The 26051-nt window shown below is 35.7% G+C and overlaps 1 protein-coding gene across 2 annotated transcripts in view; it reads left to right on the top strand.

The window, feature by feature from the left end:
* LOC129220954 (ankyrin repeat and SAM domain-containing protein 6-like) overlaps positions 1 to 26051 on the top strand; it is a 103969-nt gene that overhangs the window by 20761 nt on the left and 57157 nt on the right. For both annotated transcript variants that reach the window (XM_054855398.1, XM_054855392.1), the window contains exons 3-7: positions 7034 to 7249; positions 15704 to 15886; positions 15971 to 16012; positions 21516 to 21720; positions 21967 to 22064. In XM_054855398.1, coding sequence (XP_054711373.1) covers positions 7034 to 7249; positions 15704 to 15886; positions 15971 to 16012; positions 21516 to 21720; positions 21967 to 22064 — 744 coding nt within the window. The remainder of the gene's footprint in view (positions 1 to 7033; positions 7250 to 15703; positions 15887 to 15970; positions 16013 to 21515; positions 21721 to 21966; positions 22065 to 26051) is intronic.

Raw genomic sequence — 26051 nt, 5'->3', positions numbered from 1 at the left:
ATAATTCTGGGCTTTCTTCCTCTCTCTGCTTATTTCAAATAAAGAAAAATTGTGACATTTTTCTCAGAAATTGATGGGCACAAACAACAGTAGACGCTCGTAATAAATTGTTCATTCGAACTGCACATTTAACCAGAGCCAGATTTAGGGGAGGGCAGGTGAGGCTACTGCCCCAGGACCTCCTCAACAAAGGGTCCCCCACAGTAAAATTTTTAAAAAATATCCTAACTTTCATGGGTCAGCAAATTTTAAGTTTTTTCCCCCAGACATTTTTTTTTTTTGTATTTCTACAAAGAATGCTTGCACAAAAATAATATTATCGATATATCAGAAAGCCCTGATTGCAAGTATCCATTTACTATCAATTTTTCTATTTGATTGAGCATTTCAGTGGCAATTTATTTTATTTTTTAATTCATTTAATTTGTAATTTGTACCTATAAGTTAAAGAGAAATAAAGTAAGTTAAAAAAATCCGAAAAATGGTTAATTTTACAGATCATTCTTACAATTCTCGCTTCTTGAGCTCAAAAATTTAAAAATTATTTGACGAAATGGCTTAAGGGAAATTTTTTAAATCGAAAATATCGGATATGTATACATATATATCAAAATATTCAGATATATATCAAAGTATCGGATGTTTTCGAAAGTATGGTGATCTTTTCGAACCCTGATTATGGGCCTCCACTCTTCGCTGCCCCGGGGCCTCTACACTTCCAAATCCGGCCCTGCATTTAACTCGAAAAGAAGCAGGTATGTCAAGGGTGCCCATCTAGGAGGGGTCATGGTGCAGACTGCGCCATCGAAATTTTTAGAAGGGTTGTTTTGAGGGGTATTTTTTCATTTGGGGGGGGACTTGCTTTTGGAGGGGGGTCTCCATGATATTGAGAGGGGTGCACCCTTGCCCTTAGAGGGGTTGTCACCCCTGGGTGCATGAATGATGCCATTCTGACTAGAATAGCCAAATGTTATTCAAGGCCATGCGAGTAGAGGGGGTTCCGTAAGTGACTGGCTGTCTTTTGAGAGTATGCAACATCATGGAAATGGTGGGTTTCAGAGAAAAAAAATTATAAGGAGCATTTTTATAGAGAGTTTTGAGATCTACAACTTTTATCTGGGGTACTTTTCGATAAAACTTACAGTTTTCGAGAAAAATCCAAAAAACCTAATATTTTAACTTTTGACCCAGAAATTTTTTTTAGCCCACATGGGATCGATGGGGACTTTTGGCACTTTATTTATAATGGTAAACCCAAGGTCTCTACAAAACTTTGGCTCTGAAAGAATTTTTGTTATTTCCATTGTTGAAATTGACCAGACTACTATATTTGATTGATATTCTTACTATAAAAATTAATTGATATGTTTTTTACAACATTATTTTGAACTTACCATTTTGATTTTACATTTCTGGCCAAAATGAAAACATTTTACTTTCTTTTTGTTGTTTCCATAGAAACTCTTTGTTTCAACTCTTTTTTAACTTAGAGAATGCAATAAATTAATTAGGCGCTAGTGACATTATGAAATGCATGCATCAAAATCTCATCTCTATTTTTCCTTCTCCAATGCTAGATTCATTCAGATGTAATTGTCTTAGCTTGACCGATTGCCAAATTACATATAATCCGTGGTCAAAGAGTATAAGGAGACCAATTTACCAAAGTATTAGTTTTAATATTCAAAACTCTTTCCCACTTAGTGGCATCAATGACTTGGTGGTTTGACCAGAATTTTTTTTCTTTGGGAGGGGGTTGTAACATTCTTTACATCTATCTATTTTAAAATGCAATAGTTATGACTTAAAACCAAAGATTATGAGAGTCTTGAACCCCAGACAACTTCCTGGTTGTGCCCCTATCAGTACTTGACAATATTGTCGCTCTGGTACTGTAAAAATCTCCGAATTTACTGATGTGTATTGCACACACACATAGCTTTTGTGTGTCATTAATTAAGAGTCCTGAAACTGGACTGGAAATCCTGTGGAACTACTAAGTAAACGCACTAGTAGTGGCCACAGTTAAACACTTTTTGTGTCTTTTTTAAACTGTGGGTCTACAATATCAATTCTAATTTTAAAACTCAATGAGCGTATTATAGTCCAACTCTTCATATATCGTCCCATTTTCTAAAAATGCCAGAATTTCAATTTGTTTATTTTTTTATCAATTTTTTAGCAAACCTCAAATTTGACCCATTAGTGGCTGTTTCAAAATCTGAAATTTTCATTAGTGGCCACATGCATGAATCAGTAGTGACCATCTGACATCCTTTCCCTAGAATTTACATTACTTACTTTAAATTCAAATAACTGATGAACAAAATGGATTCAGTATGATAGTTACATTAAGTACCAATATATTACTCACGTTTTTATTGTACATTACTTTCTTCAAAATACATAAGTATTTAGGTTAAAATAAAAAGTTTTATAGTAGAAAATTTAATTTGTATTTTTGTATGCTAATGTAAAAAATAAAGTAAAAGAAAATGTATGTACTTATATAAATATCATAGATGTAAACTTTGGTTAGTATGAACTGAATAATCACTATCACTTCAAAATCATTCGTAATAAAATAGTAAGGTAAACACACCATTCAATGTAATTACAGGGCATTTTGTTTCCTTCAACTTACCAAAGCACACCAATGGATGTAGGAAATTGGTAGTGTGAGTTTTCAATACTACTAAAGATACAAATGCAAATACAAAGACAAAAGTGACGACCAGCAACAGGCTCTGGGCCCAGCTAGACTGTTCCTAGTCAATTTACAATCCCCAGTGAAGATCAATGGCCCTCTTAAAACTATCCACTCCCTTGCTCATTACCACATCTTCTGGTAAACTGTTCCAAGGTTCCACTACCCTGCTAAAATAATAAATTTTCCTAACATCCATGTTAGCCTGAGAATTAAATAGCTTAAAACAATGACCCCTTGTCATGTTTTCTAAACATCAGCCCATTAACATCTTTCATTTTAATAAATTTAAACAACTGAATCATGTCCCCTCGGTCTCTTCTAAATCGGCCGATCAATCAATGAAGATCAATGGCTTCAGGACCGGCTCCAGCAGTTTTGCCGCCCCAGACAAATCTGCAAAATCCCCCCCCCCCAAAAAAAAAACAATATGTTCAAACATTACATGTTTTCATTTTTGCATTACAAATATACTTGATTTCCCTTCCTTTTGGTAATTCTGTCTTTTTAATACCAAACATTTTTCTAAAAATAAAACCTCACTCCTCCCCCTGCACCTCCTAAAATGGTTATTATTGAAAGCAGTTTTCTCGCCATTGTCTTCACCTGTTCATCAATTTATTGGTCCTAAATACGGCCACAGCTTTTCTTCACAGTCCGACATAGTGCAGGATCTGACAGTAGTTCTGTAGGAAAGTTTGAGTAGGGAGAATTTTTTTTCAAAAATGTTTAGTAGGTGTCCTAGAAAGTATTTTAGACTTGGGTGGACATCGGCCACCTGGTCCATTCTCCTGCTATGACGTCATCAAAGATGCAGGTCGCTCACTCTCATAAATATTCAGCACTTCTGTAGAAAGTTTGTGTAGGCAGCTTTTTTTTAAACAAAACTGTTTAGTATATGACCTAGAAAGCATTTTGAACTTGGATGGACATCAGCCCCCTGGTACGTTTTCTTGCTATGACGTCATCTAAGATTGCGGCTGCACGCTCTCATTAATGCTCATATCTATGTTAATACTTGACTGATTTGACTGAAAATTTGGTCAGTATGTTGAAATTAGGGGTTTTAAGGTAAATAGCAACGTGTATTAACTATTGCTCTAAATTAATATATTTTTATATAAGATTTATTTCTTTACAAATAGTAAGAGAAGACTAAAAATACATACTAAATACGTTGAAACATGTTCAAATTTGAAATAAAAATTATGGTAAATAAAAAAGTAATATCTAATAAAATCTAAAAGGTATATTTTAAAAATATTGTTAAAGTTTGGTTGTAACCCTTTACAACTACGCTTGCAGAAAGAGCAACGCAACAATTTTCTGATGTTCTTTGCATGACTATACAGCCATAATCTAAGATAATCTCGAGATCTACGGAACAACTTTCTCTGTATACTTGCACTAATTATTTTTCTGCCGACTTAATACTTTGTTCTATGTAATTTCAGGCAGATGTTATACCTAAATTCTCCAAATATTTTATAGATGCACAATGAAGAGTAGCTTTTTTCTGTTGCCAAATAGCTCATGTTATCTGATCAAAATAGTGCAGGAATGGCTAGAAGCATTGAACATAACTTTTTACTACTTTTTCCCATGAATATCATGATCATCTAAAAGTCATGTGGTCTCACCAAATCAAATGCACAGCAATACCAAATCATTGAAGAGAAGTCCAGCAAAAATAAACTAACATCATTCTGTCCATATCAGAACAAACAAAAACTATTTTAGGATACTCACACAGGGATAAATGTTTTGAATGTATCATCTTTTTTAAGTTTGATTCCTTAACTGTCAAGCAATTTTATTCCTGGTGGTTTATTTGCTTTCTACTTAGCACTGATGTACTGTTGTACAATACCTCACCTTCTTCATCATCATAAAAGGCCTCAAAGATGTGGTTGTGGTATTACATAGTGTTTGTATGTATGATGCGGTTGGTATCACACTGTGCCTGTATTGGCAATGAACACCAGTAAAATAAGTTTGTTTCATGATGATCCCCGAAAAACTGCTGAGTTGGACATGTATTGGAACTAGGGGCGTCAAATAGGGGGGTCAAGAGGGGGCGGTCGCACCCCTAAAGTTTTTGCGCAGAATGATAGAAAATGGGTGAATTCAGTTTATGTAAGGTCGGAAATCAGCGTTCATTAAAAAAAATCTCGCTGGTTCTCGGTAACTGTTTGATGAAACTCGACACATTCCCAGACTATAAAAAGTGTTTTTTGTTATGTGGATGATTATTTAGAAATTCATGAAGTATTTTCCGGCCTTTTCAGAACATTGAAAACTGATATAGAACCATGTTTAATTTTAACTAAAGAAGACATTTCCTCATATAGGCTAAGTATTTCATACTTGTGTGCTCAGTGTAATAATGATGGAGTGTCCAATATGAGAGGCTCGTGCAAAGTGGTGTGGCTGCATGGTTTTCACAAGAAAATTCCCTGATATTTTACATTCACTTTTACGCTAATTTTTTAAATGTATATTTAATGAGTGTTCATCGTTTTCTTCTGCTAGAAACACGTTTCAGCTGCTGAATGCATTTATATTGCATGCGATTATTGAATTTAATATATATATATCCCACCATATATATTCTGTAAAAAACTAGCCAAGTCTCGATGGAGCTGCTTGTTTATCTCTAAAAAGTAGTGAAATCTAGACAAAGTCATGACAAGTCTAAGGTTCCTTACTGCGATTTCTTTATTATTATAGTTAATGTTGTGTGACTTGGCCGTTAAACATTCTTTATACGTTAGTGGGTACAAGTCAAATTTGTTTACACGTTTTCCAAGTGGCAATTTTCCATCGTCAATGGGTAGCGGTTCTGGCGAAAGATTGGTGCTATGGTGTCATGGAGAACCTGGTTTTATACCCTTGTGTACCATTTAACGGCCAAGTCACACAACATTAACTATAATAATAAAGAAATCGCAGTAAGGAACCTTAGACTTGTCATGACTTTGTCTAGATTTCACTACTTTTTAGAGATAAACAAGCAGCTCCATCGAGACTTGGCTAGTTTTTTACAGAATGTTTTTGGTGGGATTTCACTTCTTTTTGTAGAAACATTTAATTTGTGTAATGTTCGAGTAGACTAAAGTTAGGCTAGATTAAATTAGAAGATGTGTCCCACTACGCTGGACTTTAGCAATGACAGTCGATTTTTTTATGTACCAATAGTAGAAGGGGGCATTACCATATCTCTAATACACCTGAGGGTTCTTCATTAGATACTTCAGCTTTCGATTTTTGACATCAAATAAAGCGGCCCGCCAAGTTGAATATTTTTTATAAAGGCGTTATGTCGATCTCGAATAGTTTGGTTGGGCTCTTGTGTTTTCTAATCAGGGTCACTCCAGATCTTCAATTAGCTTAGTTTTTATAGTTTTCCCTTTATGTGGCTATCAAACCCTAACTCTGTACCAAATTTCACATCTCTGAGTTCATGGGAAGTACTAGTTCTATTTTGATGATCATGAGTGAGTGAGTGTCATAAATGCGAAACTTTGCTTTCGCTTAACTTCAGAACTAAATGACCTACAGACTTGAAATTTCGGATTTTAAGTATGTGATGATAGCTTACTGGATGACGAAAATTTCTGCGTTCTAGTCTCACCAGAAGGTTCTCAAATAGGGGCCCGAAAATGCGGCGAAATGGTTCCAGTAAAGATGGTACGGCAGTGTTTGCTTCGCGCTCGACTTGGCGGGGGCACTGCCGTGCCCCCAAATATATATATATATATATATATATATATATATATAAAAAATTAAGCAAACAAAATTTCAAATATTAAACATTATATAAAAAAAATGATGATAAAAAGGAAAATTGCAAAAAGCTATTAAATAGGAAAAGATAAAGTATGAATCCAGAGCTCATCAGCCGTGGAGGATTCATTAACTATGGTCAAAAGACCAAAAATTTAACTATGAACTAAAAGAGAATATTTAAGTTCCAGTACATGCAATATATAGTAACAATGGGCAAATGCACCACTTGCTAAACTATAAACAATAAACAAGAGCTCAAACCTAAAACTAAAAGCAGGGGGTTTCGCCTCGACTAATTAGGAAAACAAGTTCCGATAATTAGCCATCCACGGGACAGTACCTGCCAATAACAAAATTATCTTACCTTGAAATCCATATAAAGAGACAATTCCGATGTCTCTTGACAGGAGAGGGATTAGGGTCATGGCGCAAGCTGCACCATTGAAATTTTTAGGGAATGCTGGCTTAGGAATGTGCTGACTAGGTTTTGTAAAAACATGTCTGTCCGTTGATTTAGTATAGCTTTTTATTGTTTAGGTTTAGCTGCTACTGATATTGCTGCTTGGAATGGTGACTTACCAATTTTGAAATTACTCATAAAAGCTGGAGCTGTAGTTGATGGAGCATCTACTAGTCGCAGCAATGAGTGTGATTTTTCACCTTTGATGTCCGCTGCAATTCGAGGACAAAGCGAAATGTTCAAATTTTTGCTTGAAAGAGGCTGTGCTATCAACTATACTTCACCCATAACAGGTAAATAGAAAAATTAACCATAAATATATATTGTTACAAATTCTCTAAATAGTAATTATTGTAGTAACGTAATCTGTAAATAGTTTCCCGTAATGAATATACAACTCCTATACATTGGGCTAAAGTATACGATCCCCCCCTATTTCTTTTTTTGTTCATTGATAAAATTTGATAACGGTCTACTATTTTCGAGAAGCATTTGGAAACTTGTGGAATATTTGTGAGATTTCTTTCGATGTTTATAAAAGCGTCCCGCGTGATAAAAAGTTAGTTTCGATTGAGAATTTGTGCTGAGAGTGGATTAGCTCTGTTTATTGCGAGGCATTTCGCTGTGTTGTTCTTCGTATTAGGAAGTAAATACGTGTGTAACCGTTGAGTTTACGATTTGTGTGATATTTGCTTAATTGCTGATGATTAATTTAGCAGTTGTTGACGATCTTCCCTGTACATAGTGTAAATAAATTTCCTGTATTCTTAATCAAGAACTGTGTCGTCCTTTCAAGAAAGTTCAAAGTCTCACCGGATCCGTTACAATTGGCGCCCAACGTGGGGCTACTTTAGGACTTTCTTGGAGTAAGTGTGACTTTTGACATTTTTTTCATAAAGACTTTTTAAATTTGGACTTTATTTTTATGGTGATTACTCTCACAATGGATGAACAATTAAAAAAATTTCTTGACACAATCACCTCTGTGAAGAATGATATGGCGGCTAATCAAGAACAATTGAAAAATGATATGGTGGCTAATCAAGACCAATTAAAAAGTGATTTGAATGCAAGTTTTACTGCAAATCAAGAACAATTAAAAAATGAATTTGCGACTAACCAAGAACAGTTAAATAGTGATTTAACTACCAAAATTACTACAAGTCAAGATGAAATGAAAAGTGACTTAAAGTCGACGAAAACCATGATGGAGAATCAACTAACCGCCATGGCAGATAAAGTTGATGCTCTGGAAGAAAAATTTGATACTGTGGAAGAGCGCATCGCCAATTTGGAAAATAAGTTGGAAGAAGAAGACAAGAAATTTACTTCATTTAACAAAGAAATAATTAAGGACATGGAAAGGAGATTGGGGACCGCGGAAAGCAGCTCTGTACAGTTTGGTGCTCCCACATCGGTTGCTCGACCGTCCATTAAACTTGCCACACTTGATGGGAAAACTTCGTGACAGGTTTACAAAACTCAATTCATGATAGTGGCGGAATCAAACGGATGGGACTCTGCTACCAAGGCCTGCCATCTTGCAGCATCCCTGAGAGGTGACGCAGCGGACATTCTTCAGACCCTTCCGGACAGCCAGCGCCTGGGTTTCGCCGCCCTCACATCTGCGTTGGAGCTTCGCTTCGGTGAGAAGTGCCAGAAAGATTTCAGCCGACTCCAGTTGAAGTCCCGTTTCCAGAAAACCGGGGAAACCCTGCAAGAGCTTGCGGCGGACATCGAGAGACTGTCTCATCTTGCTTTTTGCGACTGCCCTGCGGATGTTCGAGACAACCTGGCACTCAACTACTTCATCGACGGAGTTCGGAATCCTGAAATCCAGAAGGCCCTCCGGATGGCAAATGTAAACGACCTGAAATCTGCTTTGATATATGCGATGAGATATGAAACCGCCCAAGAAGCAACCCGTGTGGCTCGCCATCTAATCCGGACTCAGGAAGCTGATGAGTCTGATTCCAGGTCTTCCCACCTCGATGAATTTGAGAGACAACTCGGTGACTTGGCAAGACATCTGAACAGCATAACAGCCCAAAAGAAACAAGAGCAGAAGTGCTGGAAATGCGGTAGTGAAGGGCACCTGCGAAAGAGTTGTCCGGCTTGCCAAGTTACGCGAGCAAGTAATGGACTTTTCATTTACGCACATGTAAATGGGAATCCCTGCAGACTGATTGTTGACACTGGAGCCAATGTGACAATCATTAGGACAGATGTGGCTCGTGAATTTGGATTAAAACTGTTGTGGACATCGCCACGCATAAGTGTCTGGACTGTGACAGGTGACAAAATCGAGGTTGAAGGTAAAGTGAACTTGGAAACAGTGTTTGGGAATGCCACCTACCGTCATACGGCATTCGTCACTGATATCACGGACCCCTTCATTCTCGGATTGGACTTTTTAAAGAAATATGACTTCACCCTGGACTTCAAGACTAATGAACTGCACTCGATGAGAGAAGACATAGCCATCTTCAACGCTGAAAATGATGTAAAATCCGCTCATCAAATAATAGCCCAAACAGATTTATCGATTCCCTCAAGGTCAGAATCCTGACCAGAATTAATACCTGGCTCCATTGAAGAAAGCAATAGTTTTCGATTTGGACTCATTGAATACCCTAACCTAAGCAATAACCTAAAAGGAGTGCTGGTAGCATCTACGCTTGTGGACATTTCTAAGGATGTAATTCCTGTGAGAGTCGCCAACGTGAGTGAAAGACCAAGGAATATCCGGAAAGGTGAAGTGTTAGCAACCTGTACTCCAGTAAATTCCATCAATAGAAGAATCAATTCCCCCGAGACTGTGTCTTCTGAGTCCTTGACATCGAAGTTAATTGGGAGTGCGCCATTATCGAAAGATCAAAGAACTGCTGCGGAACAGTTGGTGGACGACTTCAAGCATCTGTTTTCATCTACATCGGAGGATGTTGGCCGTACGAATTTAACGCAGCATAAGATTTTCACTTTAGAACACCCCCCTATTAAACAGCATCCAAGGAGACTACCGTTCGCCAAGAAGGAAGGTGTTGAGACCCTCCTGAAAGAGATGCAGGAGAATGATGTCATCGAACCCTCGTCCAGTCCTTGGGCCTCTCCCATCGTCTTGGTCTAAAAGAAAGATGGCTCCACCAGATTTTGTTTCGATTACCGGCGGCTGAATGAAATCACCAAGAAAGACAGTTACCCTCTTCCACGGATAGACGACACCTTGGACACTCTTTCCGGACACAAGTGGTTTTCGACCCTGGACTTGAAGAGCGGCTATTGGCAGGTTGAGATACACCCTGATGACCAAGAGAAGACAGCATTTACAACTGGACAAGGTTTATGGCAGTTTTAAGTGATGCCCTTTGGCCTCTGAAATGCACCAGCTACGTTCGAGCGTCTTATGGAGACAGTGTTAAGAGGACTTTCCTACGAATTCTGTCTGGTCTACTTAGACGATATCATCATCGTGGGACGCAGTTTCGAAGAACATCTGGCAAATCTTAGGAAGGTGCTGCAAAAGCTTAAGGAAGCTAATCTGAAGTTAAGCCCGTTCAAATGTAATTTGTTCCGCCGGGAAGTGAACTACCTTGGTCACATCATCTCTTCTGAAGGTGTACAAACCGATCCAGAAAAGGTATCTGCGGTCAAGAGTTGGAGTCGTCCCGAAAACATCCATCAGCTGCGAAGTTTCCTGGGACTCTGCACGTACTACAGGAAGTTTGTAAAGGGTTTTTCCAACATTGCACGACCTTTGCATAAGCTGACGGAGAGCAAGCAAAAGTTTGAATGGTCCAAAGAATGCGAAGATGCATTTCTACGACTGAAGGAGGCTTTAACATCAACGCCTATCCTCGCCTATCCTCAGCCTAAAAAATCCTTCATCCTGGACACTGATGCGAGCAACGAGGGCATCGGAGCTGTTTTATCCCAAGAAATTGACGGCAATGAACATGTCATCGCTTACTAGAGCAAATGCTTATCAAAATCGGAGCGAAATTAGTGCGTCACCAGAAAGGAGTTACTGGCCATAGTGAAAGCTGTAGAACACTTCCATCATTACCCCTACGGCCGAAAATTTCTGCTTCGGACAGATCATGCCTCGTTAACTTGGCTTTTGAACTTCAGGAATCCAGAAGGCCAGATAGGCAGGTGGATACAGCGGCTCCAGGAATATGACATGGAGATCAAGCACCGAAAAGGGTTGTCTCACGGTAATGCAGACGCTTTATCAAGGAGACCCTGTCCTGAGAACTGTAATTATTGTTCCCGAATCGAGAAACAGTATGGAACGACTAGCCCTACTGCCTATCAGGTGACAGTGACTTCAACATCATCAGAACCTGATCCATGGAGTGACGAGCAAGTTCGAAAAGATCAACTTGAAGACCCCGACATAAAACCAATTTTGGAGTTCATGGAGAGTGACAGTCGGCGCCCTAGCTGGCAGGACGTTTCCATCTTCAGCCCTGCAACAAAAAGATACTGGGCTTTATGGAACTCACTCCATTTACGGAACGGCGTACTGTACCGAAAATGGGAATCTGATGACGGCAAAACATCTAGGTGGCAGTTACTACTTCCCCGATCAAGGATTTCAGATGTTCTGAAAAAAATACATAGTAGTGCGACTGGAGTACATTTTGGTGTCTTGAAAACCCTCAATAAAGTTCGGGAGCAGTTCTTCTGGAGCAAGGCGAAAGATGACGTGGAGAAGTGGTGCCATTCTTGTGACGCCTGTGCTGCTCATAAAGGACCGAAGAAAAGAAGCAGAGGGAAGCTACATCTGTACAACGTTGGAGCTCCTTTCGAACGAATTGGGATCGACATCCTGTGTCCTCTACCAAGAACTGCTGATGGGAACAAATACATTCTTGTTTCCATCGACTATTTCACTAAATGGTCCCGAAGCATATCCCATTCCAGACTCTAGTCCAACATTGGAACTTGAGATATGGAACACCTTTGCAGATTCATTCCGATCAAGGGAGGAATTTCATCTCTGCTGTGTTTAAGGGCCTATGTCAAATTTTCGGAATTGAGAAAACTAGGACAACACCACTACACCCACAATCGGACGGCATGGTAGAGAGATTTAACCGCACAATCCTGAATAATCTCTCGCTTATGGTATCCAGAAATCAACAGGATTGGGACAAGAAGCTACCTTTGTTCCTACTGCCTATCGCAGTGCTGTCCACGAGACTACCGGATTTGCCCCATCTCAGATGCTCTTCGGACGAGAGCTTTGGCTACCTTGTGACTTCCTCTTTGGTCGTCCTCCGGATGCGCCTGCATCGCCTGAGGAGTACATCCAGGATCTCCAGGCCCGGTTGGAAGACGTTCATAACTTCGCACAAGAGCGAATCAACATCGCGTCGGAGAAGATGAAGACCCGATACGACACAAGGTCTACTGGACATGAATTCAACGAAGGCAACAAGATTGGTTATGGAATCCCATCCGACGGAAAGGTCTTTCACCCAAATTGCAGTTGCATTGGGATGGACCCTATAAAGTCCTTAACTGACTGAATGATGTCGTAGTGAGGATCCAAAAATCACCTAATGCAAAACCTAGGGTTGTACATTATGATCAGTTAGCCCCATACTATGGCCATAGTTCATGAGTATTACGTAAACAACCATGGTTGATAACGTAAAAGTTGTAGATAATTTTTTTGCTTTTAATGTTTAGTAATATTTCTTGTTATTATTGTGTTTCCTATGCATTATTGGTTATTATTTAATGTGTGTATTTGTGAACTTGTGATAGAAGTTTGGCACCCTTTCTGGGGATTGTACTGCCCGGGCCGTGCAGTCCTTAGGAAGGTGGCAATGTTACAAATTCTGTAAATAGTAATTATTGTAGTAACATAACCTGTAAATAGTTTCCCGTAATGAATATACAACCCCTATACATTCGGCTAAAGTAGACGACCCTCCCCTATTTCTTTTTTTTGTTCATTGATAAAATTTGATAACGGTCTATTATTTTCGAGAAGCGTTTGGAATCTTGTGGAATATTTGGGAGATTTCTTTCGAAGTTTATAAAAGCGTCCCGCGTGATAAAAAGTTAGTTTCGATTGAGAATTTGTGCTGAGTGTGGATTAGCTCTGTTTATTGCGAGGCATTTCGCTGTGTTGTTCTTCGTATTTGGAAGTAAATACGTGTGTAACCATTGAGTTTACGGTTTGTGTGATATTTGCTTAATTGCTGATGATTAATTTAGCAGTTGTTGACGATCTTCCCTGTACATAGTGTAAATAAATTTCCTGTATTCTTAATCAAGAACTGTGTCGTCCTTTCAAGAAAGTTGGAAGTCTCACCAGATCCGTTACAATATTTAATGTGAATTGTTTATACCAAAAGTGCAGAGTGTATCCACCTGTATAAAGTGAAAAATTTAGGAAAATTACTAATTTCTAAAAAAAAAAAAGTCAAGAAAATTTTTATTTTTTAAGGAATTGATAGATTTCTTCCTTTTTTTTAAACTAAAATATTTTTTTAATATTACTATTTCGGGTAAACAAGATCAATTATCATTTAAATTATTTGTATTGTAAAATATATATATTACACAAATTGGATTATGAAAGCTCTTTATTAACTTATGAGATTATTATCTTCATTGAAATTATTTTCTTTATTCAGTTGCTCACATTGTAATTTTTATGTACTTTTTTATTGGGTTGGTGACTGTTGTGTATGAAAAAATTAAAATTAAAAAAAAAAAATAACATTGGTGTATAAAATTTTAAAAAAAATACAGGACAGATTTTGTCACTGCAAAAGCATGTTATTGTGAATATTGAAGTAACTATTTTCCTGTGTATTATTTGTTAAAAAAGTGTAAAATTAATGAGGTGCAGATTATACTCTGCTGTTGGTTTTCTGCACTTTTTTTTCTTAATGCCAATGCATTAAACCTCAATTTTCAGCAAGATTCATCAATAAAAACTTTTTCTAGCCTGTTTGGATGTTTATTTTACATATCTTGAATTTTTCTCTGACGTGATTCAGACTATGTAAAATAAACAATTATACAATCATAGTAGAAGCAGTCTCCATCTCCACTAGACAAGACTGTTTGCTCCTTTATCTTGACTCTGTCTTTAAGTAATAAATGTACTGTAATCACGATTTCAAGAAGAAATCATTATTTTTAAGATTAATTTTGATAACACCTTAAATATTATAACATCTTCAAGCTTTTAATTAAGCTGATGAAATTGTATGTAAAGTCAAAACAACTTCGTATTTTGATGTTGGATTACTTAAAGTTTTTTTCCCTTCAGGCCAGTTTTAGGGCTTGCGGGTTATACGCCGCTGCTGATAATTAGCAGGAAAATACGGTACCAAAAGACACATCACCTTTTACATACACTGTTTTTGTTTCAGCTATAATTTGAATGTAAGCGAGTGTTATTAATCTTCTTAAGCTATTGAATACACTAGTACTGTTTTTACCTATTTTGCGGATTATCTGGGTATTTGCTTATCCGCAGTTACCGTGCTACCCTATTCCGCAGATAATTGGGAGTTAATTAATAATAAGATGTATGTATGCTCATTTATTTCCAAAAGTCAATATGAAATGCACAGTGGTCTAATTTGAATAACCATACTTTATCTTAATTTGAATGATTGAGACTAATGTAAGGCATAATCATTTCTATAGTGATTATTAGTTTACATTTTATCAATAATAATAATGGTACATAAATTATAATTTGCGATTCATATTTTTTTCATTCCATTATTTTTGTAATCACAAGTATGATATTCTGTACTCTTCAATTTAAAATGGAATCAGCAATCAAAAATACCGACTGTCACTGAGAATCACTGAGATTAACAATAACATTCAACAAGTACAGTTAATGATTGGTGATGACTTTAGCCATGCTCAGTCCATAAATAAATAAATAAATAAAAATATTATCCTAAAGCTTGAAAAAGTTTTTTTTTTCTTTTTTGTTGGATTTGGTCAGAACTTTTTTTTTTCCAGAAAACTATGAATATTCATTTGAAACTTGAAAGATCGACATCTTAATCAAAATCAAGATATTTTGATGTCAAAATTTAATTTTAGCCAGTTTTATACCTTTTAATAATTTATACAACCTGAATTTACAAAAAAAAAAATGTATCAAGATTCTGTAATTTGTTATTTTATTGATATTTACTTTTTATTTTCCTATTTAAAATATTTTTGACTAAAGGTTTTCTTTCTTTTTTTTTTGACTTGAGGGGTGAAACTGGATGTTGTCAAAAACTAACAAGTTTTTTAAAATACTATTGTTGAGGTGCAAAATTTTGTAAGAGATTATTCTTAAAAATATTTTGTAAGGAATATATGCAGTGAGGCACATGGGAATATTTCAAGGCGGGGGGGGGGGGGGGGGGGTACCGGATTGAAGATCCACCATTCTTATATCATACTCCAACATACATCCAAACATTCTTTAAATTTTAACAATTGTCGGGAACAAAAAACATTAAAACATTTTTTTGAAAAATTACTTACCATTATTTAATAAGATTAATTTATTTATTACAAATACTTGATTAGAGTTATAGTCAATCAAAAAAACTCAAAAACTATGGAAGGGATCCGGATCCCTTGGACCCTCCCCTTGTGTGCGTCACTGAATTTATGAAATGACTGAATTTTGCTCAGGCTTTTCTTTTCAATAAATCTGATGTTTGCTGGGTTTTAGTTCTTAAATTCCATTTTTCTTTCAGAGTTGACTCCATTAATGTTAGCAGTGTGCAATGGACACCAGCATCTCGTGAAAATGATCATTGAGCAAGGAGGAAATATCAACAAAGTCAACATGCGTGGCCAATCTGCTTTAGACATGGCCATTGAATGTAACCAAAGTGAAATTGAAGCATACCTGTACACTGTTTCATTTAAAAATTCTGGTTAGTATTTAAGCAAGATTAGTTTTAACAGCTAAATCTTTTAACTTTCAAGATCTTTTAATGATATATAATTTTCTTTTGAAGGATCTTCTGCATCAAATGATATTTTAGAAGCTGTAAGAAATGGTATGTGTTGGTATGTTTGTTTTGCAAAGTTTGTTACATATTCTGACAAGAATAGAATAAAATGTCTGAAATGTTGTTAATTTTAAATAAGTATTTGTTAAAAAATAAATAAATAAATAAAATTTTATAAAACAAGGTAAAATAAGCAATTTTATGCTTTTAACTTTTTGCACAAACAGATGTAAACATTTGTTTGTTTGATGAATTTGTACAATCAAAGTTTTTAAAATATTTCAATCTGTTTGAAAGCTGAGATAATTTGTGAAATCATTTATATACTGATAAATCTCAGCTAAGGTTTGATAATATTGTAGTGGATTTTTAATTTGGATTAATTTTCCATTAAAACGAGACTAATTTCTGCTTGCAACAGAAATAATGTGCCAAATATACTCCTCCATGAAGTTGATCTTTAGTCAGAGTTTGTAAATAATTACAATAAAACATTACAATCTAATTTTTCATTGAGTCATTTGATATAATCTGATTTTTGAACTACAGTAGACTCTGTTTTACTCGGGTTTATTTTATGCGGCTTCGATTATTGATGGTTTAAGATATAACACTTTGATTTAGCGCTGATGCAGTATTGCAAACAAATAAAATTTTCCACTCTTTCAAAGTCCAATCTCCTGAGATTGGACTTTGTAATTTAGTCATTTTGTAAATATATATTACCGTTTCTTACATAAAGAACTGAATTTTTACTGTATTTTTAAAAAACACTGCATTATTCAACATAAAATACAGTTAGGATGCACAAAATCAATGATCAATGGGAGAGAGAGACATAAAAATAAAACAGTACGGTTCGTACAGTATGTATTAATATTGAAGCACTGCACTGTAAGAGTACTATACAGTAGATACAATAAGTTACATTTATAACTTATAAACTAAAGATGATGATTTATGCTGCGCAATCTGATCATCATTCTGATATATTTTTAAATACAGTAGCTTCGCATTTACTTTTATAACATTTACATCAATGGTAACACCCCTCTTTCAGGGCCTCTATAATCTACAATGCAAGAGCAGATTCCAATTTCATATTGTTTGCATTTTTCTTAAACACTACTCTGTGAGCTTCATAATAAAACTTAAGGTCTCGACTTCTTATACGGCTCGCCTTCTCTTGACTTTTAACTATACATATGAAAGCTTCACTCTCATACTTAATTGTCGTGCTACCTTCGACCCACTTTCTAGTTCTTCAAACGTATCAAGAATTTTTACCTTTTCTTAAATTGTCCCAAACTTTCACTTTTTGTTTCCATCTTCAAATTTTAGATGAAACCGCGTGTCTTGAAGCCACAATATTTCATCACCTTTTATATTTAGAATAAATAAATAAAAAATGAGGAGTGGTGATACACTAGTAAAGCTATGTTTAAAGTGGGGCATGGGAACTTGCTCAGTCAGTGATGCTAAAAGGATGAAAGTACATTCACGAAGTTGGTGTTTAGTAGTCAATAATAAAGCCAAAACTTAGCATCAAGATTCCTTTTCAAATATTTTCGTGTTGAGAGAGAAAATTCCAGGGTTCGTACGGGTCATAGAAATCCTGGAAAGTCATGGAAAAAAAATAACAGAATTTCAGACCTGGAAAAGTCATGGAAAATTGAAATTTTCATTCAAAGTCATGGAAATTTATTTCAAGTCATGGAAAAATGTCTTGGACAAAGAGAAAGGAACAGTAGCTAAAAGAGCATTAGAAATCTTGAGTGATTTAACAGTATAGCACATAAAAGCTATTGAAAGTGGAAAATTGAATGTTCCAAAAATCAAATCTGAATTTTGAAATCTCATTGCATCCACTTCTGTCGCAGCCACTTGCCATTTTTTGCGATGTGATTTTATTGCCTGGACTTATTTTGAATTTTCTGTTATTTTCAACACTTCTTATGTTTCATATTCTGTAGTATCAAAATTTCACGTTCTTAGTTTTGCCACGCCCACTCAAAAAAAAAGCAATTCAATTGCATGCGAGTTCGATTCCATCACTCGTTAGGACTTTATTATTAAATTTATCAGAGTTTATCTTAATTTGTTGAATGTTTTAGAAAATAAAGATCTTAAGTCAGGCGATAGAATACAGAAATAGAGGAATTCTAATGCTCTAAAACAGTAGTTCCCAATCCCAACATACGGCATGCAAAACTAATCCATGCGACCCACTACTACGTTCAATGTCAAGAATTAAACATGTTCTGGAATTTCTGAACCTATTAATTTATATGCATTTGAAAATATGCAAATTTATAAACAAAACAAATATACTTTTGAATCAGAAGATTGATTCATTACTGAATGTTTTTTTCAAAAAAGATCTGGTTTAAAAACATAAAAAGAACTAAACTATTTGGCTTTACTTTAAAGAACTAATATACAGTCAAGTTACGTGAATGATTAAAGGCACTGTTGACACTAAAAGGTAACTTTTGAAGCAAATTTATTGAAACTTAGTGATGACTTTCGTCCCATTCAATATCATTCTGCCTGTTTTTTAAAAAAAATCAGACATTTAAGCATCATCATATTTGTTTCACTGCATTTTTATTTAACGAAAATTTATATGATGAAGACAAATAAGAATAGCTTAGTTTTTTAAGTGTGCACTTACATTTTTTCCATTACGAGTAAGTGCTTCAATGAGGCTGTGGCATTCATATACTAGACGTTTTGCTAATGCTCATTTCAAAATATTACCAAGTTTGAGATTAAATAGTGCTATTCTCTTCATGTAACGAGGTCATGAAAATTTTCATTGAAGTCATGAAAAAGTCTTGGAAAAGTCATGGAATTTTTTCATCCAAATAGAGTATGAACCCTGAAATTCGCTTTAGCTCTAAAATTCGTTGCTCCTGAAAAACTTGCGTTATAGCCATTTCGAGTAAGTTGGATCGGGTTGTAGCGGGAGTCAACTGTATTGTGCCAAAAGAATGAAAAATCTTGTCTTTTTTTTCCTGATGAGTTAATAATAATTTTTTGAGAAATAATAATGCAATTCTAATAGCTCCAATTACTAACCACTCCAAATCGAAATAAATGTACCTGGTTTGTGCTTTCGTACATTTCACATGTTACTGCTGTTGCAGGCTGAAAATAGTCTCATAGCATTAAAAGCAGTTTTAACTTCAAAAAAGAAAGGAATAAAATCACTAAACATTTCACTATTCAGTATATTAATTTTTTGGTTGTCTGACATATTGTTACAAATTCTGTAAATAATAATTATTGTAGTAACGTAACCTGTAAATAGTTTCCCTTAATGAATATACAACCCCTTTTCATTCGGCTGAAGTATACGCTTCCCTATTTCCTTTTTTTTTTCATTGATAAAATTTGATAACGGTCTACGCATTTCGAGAAGCAGTAAGAATGTTGTGGAAACGTTTTCGATGTTTATAAAAGCGTCCCGCATGATAAAAAGTTTAGTTTCGATTGAGAATGCGAACTGAGAGCGTATTTGCTCTGTTTATTGCGAGGCATTTCGCTGTGTTGTTTTTCGTATTTGGAAGTAAGTACGTGTGTAACCGTTGAGTTTACGGTTTGTGTGATATTTGCTTAATTGCTGATGATTAATTTAGCAGTTGTTGACGATCTTCCCTGTACATAGTGTAAATAAATTTCCCGTATTTTTAATCAAGAACTGTGTCGTCCTTTCAAGAAAGTTGGAAGTCTCACCGGATCCGTTACAAATAGCGCCCAACGTGGGGCTACTTTAGGACTTTCTTGGAGTAAGTGTGACTTTGGACATTTTTTTCATAAAGACTTTTTAAATTTGGAGTTGATTTTTATGGTGATTACTCGCGCAATGGATTAACAATTAAAACAACTTCTTGACGCAATCACCTCTGTGAAGAGTGATATGGCAGCTAATCAAGAACAATTGAAAAATGATATGGCGGCTAATCAAGACCAATTAAAAAGTGATTTGACTGCAAGTTTTGCGGCTAATCAAGAACAATTGAAAAATGAATTAGCGACTAATCAAGAACTGTTAAATAGTGATTTAACTGCTAAAATTACTACAAGTCAAGATGAAATGAAAAGTGACCTAATGTCGATGAAAACCATGATGGAGAATCAACTAACCGCCGTGGGAGATAAAGTCGATGCTCTTGGAAGAAAAATTTGATACTGTGGAAGAGCGCATCTCCAATGTATAAAATAAGTTGGAAGAAGAAGACAAGAAATTGACTTCATTTAAGGAAGAAATAATTAAGGACGTGGAAAGGAGATTGGCGACCGCGGAAAGCAGCTCTGTACAGTTTGGCGCTCTCACATCGGTTGCTCGACCGTCCATTAAACTTGCCACATTTGATGGGAAAACTTTGTGGCAGGTTTACAAAACTCAATTCATAATAGTGGCGGAAGCGAACGGATGGGACTCTGCTACCAAGGCCTGTCATCTTGCAGCATCCATGAGAGGTGACGCAGCGGACATTCTCCAGACCCTTCCGGACAGCCAGCACCTGGATTTTACCGCCCTCACATCTGCGTTGGAGCTTCGCTTTGGTGAGAAGTGCCAGAAAGATTTCAGCCGACTCCAGTTGAAGTCCCGTTTCCAGAAAACCAGGGAAACCCTGCAAGAGCTTGCGGCGGACATCGAGAGACTGTCTCATCTTGCTTTTTGCGACTGCCCTGCGGATGTTCGAGACAACCTGGCACTCAACTACTTCATCGACGGAGTTCGGAATCCTGAAATCCAGAAGGCCCTCCGGATGGCGAATGTAAACGACCTGAAATCTGCTTTGATTTATGCGATGAGATACGAAGCCGCCCAAGAAGCAACCCGTGTGGATCGCCATCTAATCCGGACTGAGGAAGCTGAAGAGTCTGATTCCAGGTCGTCCCACCTCGCTGAACTTGAGAGACAACTCAGTGACTTGACAAGACATCTGAACTGCATAACAGCACAAACAGGGGTGCCCACAGGGGGGGATTATGGCGCAAGTTGCGCCATCAAAATTTTTGGGGAGGATTTTTTTTCCAGAAGTTTTTTTTTTTTTTAGAACACGAAATTTTTGATTTTTAGAAGGAAAAAAATATTTAAACTTATTCAACAAGAAATAGGGGAAGGAGGGCCCAAAGTGGGTAGGCCTTCGTATGCCCCCCCCCCATGGTGTGTTAGCGTTGACGAATACGTATGTCGTGTTTACCCGAACACCACCGAGTTATCAGTTTGCAAGCTGAGAGCGTATTTGCTCTCAGTTCGAATTCTCAATCGAAACTAAACTTTTTATCACGCGGGACGCTTTTATAAACATCGAAAACGTTTCCACAACATTCTTACTGCTTCTCGAAATGCGTAGACCGTTATCAAATTTTATCAATGAAAAGAAAAGGAAATAAGGGATCGTATACTTCAGCCGAATGAAAAGGGGTTGTATATTCATTATGGGAAACTATTTACAGGTTACGTTACTACAATAATTACTATTTACAGAATTTGTAACAATATATTAAGGCATAGTTTTCATTATAATTAATTTAGGCGATGTTTTGAAAGTTTCAAGCATTGTTCAACAAAATCCTGCCGCTGTAAATATTTGTGATGGCTTCGGCACTACTTCATTAATGTTAGCTGCAACACTTGGTCGCAATGATATTATTGAAATACTAATTGATAGTGGCACTGATTTGGATGTTCAGGACATGAATAATGGATGGACAGCGCTAATGTATGCTGTCTTCCACAGGTAAGTTTGTTGATTCAGTGTGATTCAAATATAATACAAAATTTTATTCAACTGTTCAACATTGTATGCACACGCAAAATGTTTCTTAAATGACTCACACATGCAGACATGAAAAATTGAATTTATTCTTTATTAAAATTCAAAATCTGCCATCTTAAGTATTTTTTTTAAGTTATAAAAGTTAAATCAAATATGTTTTGCTACTTCTTAGTTTCTCTAATGTTTTTTATGGATTTATATGTTTAGAAATGCTGAAACTGTGAAAATGCTAATTGAAAAGGGAGCAAGAGTTGATGTGTTTGCTTATACCGGTTACAATGCTTTAGATTTGGCAACCTATATAGGTAATTCTGTATAAAAATGTTTATTTATCTGTTTAGCATTTTGTCTGTTATCATTTTATGCAATATTCATTTTTTTGTATATAACATGATTTAGATAACAGAGCCATGGATTAATTAAGCTTCTGAGTATCATGTAATTAAAAACAATCACAGCGTATAAGTTGTATTGGGGTATTTACAAACTCTTTGTGAATTTTATGGTAGATGCAATTTTGTTTCTAAGGCCATGATGTAGTTGAGATTACATACGACGTTACCATCAAGTAAACATTTCTTAGAAAATGACCTGTTTCTTTTGCTATATTGGATATATCTCAAACATTGCTGTGAGGAATTGAAAAACATTTAATGAGAGGGTGTTTGTAATCTGAATTTTCAGAAAATTCCGAAAATTTTGGGTTGTTGCTTCCAAAAATTTTACACTGACAACACATTCAAGAATTTTAGAATGCTTTTTTTACAGGGGCGGGAGCGGTTTGAGCTAACTCATAGTTTCCAAAAATTTCAGTCTTTAGAAATTTTTACTCGAATCCACTTGCACCCCTGGTTCCAGTTCAACCATTTAAAAAAAAAAAAAAAAAAAAAAACTGCTGGAATTCCCTGTAATTGCTGGACCCATTTGTGACTGCAGTTTAAAAATTTCAATGTATTAATATTATGTCATCAACTCTAATGGTGACTACTGCTTTTCTATGCATTAACACTAGAAAGACGGAAGCGGTCATTTTGACCGCAAGCGGTTTTCAAATGCGCACATCTGCAGGTCTGCTGCATTTCATTTTCAAACTCATTTTCCTTCATTGACTTTTCCTAACTATTTATTAAGATCTTGCAAAAGTTAATTTTATTTCTTTAAGTTGATTATTATAGTCGTTATAAATGTTTATACCTAGAAAAGACTGTCTACGGTCATTTTGACCGCTCAACAAACTTGTATGTATGTGTCCGGTTTGTTCGCTATCAAATATGTGCACCATGAATTTTTCTTAGTTTTAAGGGTGATCAGTAACATTATTTTGTAATAGGTGGGTTTGACCAGCATCTGCTGGTCAGGTGCAGTTCTTTGAACCGTCAGGACAATGCGAATCCCCTGTTGGTCACATGCGTTTTTTTTCAGCTATCAGAACAGGGGGCAAAGTTGAGAAAGGTGAATTTGAAAAGCGTATTACTAAACAAATGAAATTCTTTTGGTTCTGAGAAGTGGAAGGTATAAAACAGATGGATTCTAAAATCTTGGCTGGAACTCTTTTGTGCACCAGAACATGTGCTTTCTTGAACCATAGACATTTCTTTCCTACGATGTTCTTGAACTGTCTCACCTACCATTCTACCAGTCACATAATTCTCTTTGTGATGTTGCAAAGAACCATTGGTGAACAAAACTTATTAGAATGTATTCCTACAATTGTTGCAGAATTAGTCTAAAACTGATTCTGGTTTGTATGAAGAGTCTGACGTGTCTGAAGAGTGTACATGCTTTGTGATGAAAATATGTTACATTCATCTGATGATTGTGAATATTTTTTGGAACCTAGATTTGCACAAAAACATTCTTCTTCAGAGATAGAATCAAAAGAAACTTCACTAATAAACATTGATGCGTAAAATGTCAAAACCAATGAAAAAGATATGAAAAATAGTCGAAAACCAAAAAAAAAAAAAAAAAAGAAAGAAAGAAAAATTCAAACACAGAACTCTCTCTCCAAGTAGACAAAAAAAAAAAAAAAAAGCCAAGGATGGTCAGTAGAGATAGTTGAGTTGGCTGATGCAATTTTTTTACCTTTTTAATTTTCTTGACCTAGCAGCTATCATCATTTAGAATGAAATTACTGTTACAAAGATTGAACTTCAAGAATATGTTTGAAATTTTGCAGACAAACTGCGTAAAAAGTATATTTCCTCCAAATCCCTCCTGATTAATTTTGCTACAAATCATAAAGTCTTTACTACAGGGGGAAAAAAAACAATGTCAAATGAAACAATGCGGAAATAAAGCTACGAAAATTTGTTCTGAATGCAAAAAGGCACAGCTAAAGGGATAAGAATTAGTATTTGTAAATAATGAAAAACAGAATAATGTAAGTATATTGCGATATTTTTATGCATTTATGAAAACAATCACATGCATGGTCAGAATTACTTGTTAGTTATTTCATGCTTAGAAAATGGCCTCTATTTTGTAAAATAAGCTTTCTAAATATAATTTATGTACTGCATATGCATATTCACTTGATCAAACATAAAATAAAAAAAGCTGCCTGAGACAGATTTACAAATTATATTATGGTCAAATTGTTAAATTATTTTATGATGTATCAAAATAAATCTTTTCTAGTTAAAAAATCCCAAAAAGAAATGATTTCTAATATTTTAAATATGGTGGTCAAAATGACCACTGCTAGTCTTTCTAGGTATACAGAAAATGTCCTCTTTTTAGTGTTCATGCCCCTCCCCCCTTGGTATTTTTGAAAGTTCTGTTACCCAATGTTTCAAGCTTATTGGAATTTAGGATATATTTTGTAATTTACAGTTATTGCATTTTGTACATATTTTATTTTATGTAGGCTGAACATGACAGCAAAGAGACATAAAACTGTTTTTATAAACTGTTTAAACTATTTATTTTTACAGAAAATTTTAATTTTTGCAATGCTTATTTCAGTAAGCAATAAAAATGTATTAGATACATCATTTTTTGAAACCAAAATGTAATTAAAGTAAGGTAAGAAAAACAAGGTTAAAAAAAGCATAAATTTGCCAATTAAAGCAGACACGAGTTTCGGCGTTACAGAGAACGCCTTGTTCAATGCAAAAAGTATTGAGCTTATGGATGAAAAGACATCCGACAAAAGCCAAGAGCAGATAAGCATGCAGCTTAAAAGATAAAAATAGCAGATTAGCCAAACACCAATGAGAAAATTATAAACCGATCAAGAACCAATAGGAATGCAAGCAAAGGCCAAGATTTTTCTCTTTATAGAATTAATTAGCAGTACCCGCACAGCGATGCCCATGCTAAAAATGTAATGGAAGTCCGTTGAATAAAAAAAAAATTGACCCCCCCCTCCCCTTCTGATGTAAAATGATAATTTTTCTTTGTATAAAATGCGTACGCACCATTTCAAAGAAAAAAAAAACCTATTAAAGTTTTTTTTGGAATTTAAAACTTTTCGTCAAATCATTAAATTATATTTACAGTTACTTTAAAACTCTATTTAGCGAGTGAAGCGGTTTTTACTGCAATTTAAAACATTTCGCCAAATAAGCAAAAAAAGACATCAAATAATATTTTTTCAAATGTAAAAATAGTTCCGCAACTCTATTGTTTCTCGCCAAACTCGCCCAGCAACCACGCTCTCATAATCCATCCGTCTAACGAAAAAAAAAAACCATCCAGCGGAACATTTAAAAATCATCGTCAGAAAAAAAGAAGAAAATGTCGTACATTTCACTCGGATAAAAACAAATCAAAAGTTTATTTTCTTCCAAAACAAATCGCCAAAACAATGAATTACATTTACGGTTGCTTTAAAGCAATAATCCTAGACTGAACTGCTCAACGCCTCACGCGCCAAGCGACTACGCTACCGGAACCCAGTGCAAGTGAAGCGGATGTTTTTTCTTTGGCAAAGAAAATGTAAACTATATCGCTCATCATGCCTCATTCATTATGCGTTGGGGGCCTTCGTGGCTTTGTGGTAGAAACTTCGCTTCAAATGCCGATAAACGTGGGTTTGAAAACCTCGGATGCTCTGAGTGGTGTATTTCCTTTCTTTACGCTGAAAATCTTTCTCATGTTGTCTTATGTGTGAATAAATAAAAAAGGTTCAAAATCTTGAGACAGTGGCCCTCAATCCTTCCATGGTTATTAACTGGGGGTTTGGCACTGTCGTCAATTATGGGCTATAATTGTTTGCTTTTGTCACTATCAGCAAGGCCATGGCTGAAGTACGTTAGCACTTGGTCTTTGGCGTCCACAAATTTGGC

This window comes from Uloborus diversus, chromosome 1 (genome assembly GCF_026930045.1).
Source record: "Uloborus diversus isolate 005 chromosome 1, Udiv.v.3.1, whole genome shotgun sequence".
Classification (NCBI taxonomy): domain Eukaryota; kingdom Metazoa; phylum Arthropoda; class Arachnida; order Araneae; family Uloboridae; genus Uloborus; species Uloborus diversus.
Note: the sequence above shows the minus strand (reverse complement) of the source record. Positions and strands in the feature narration are given on the sequence as shown.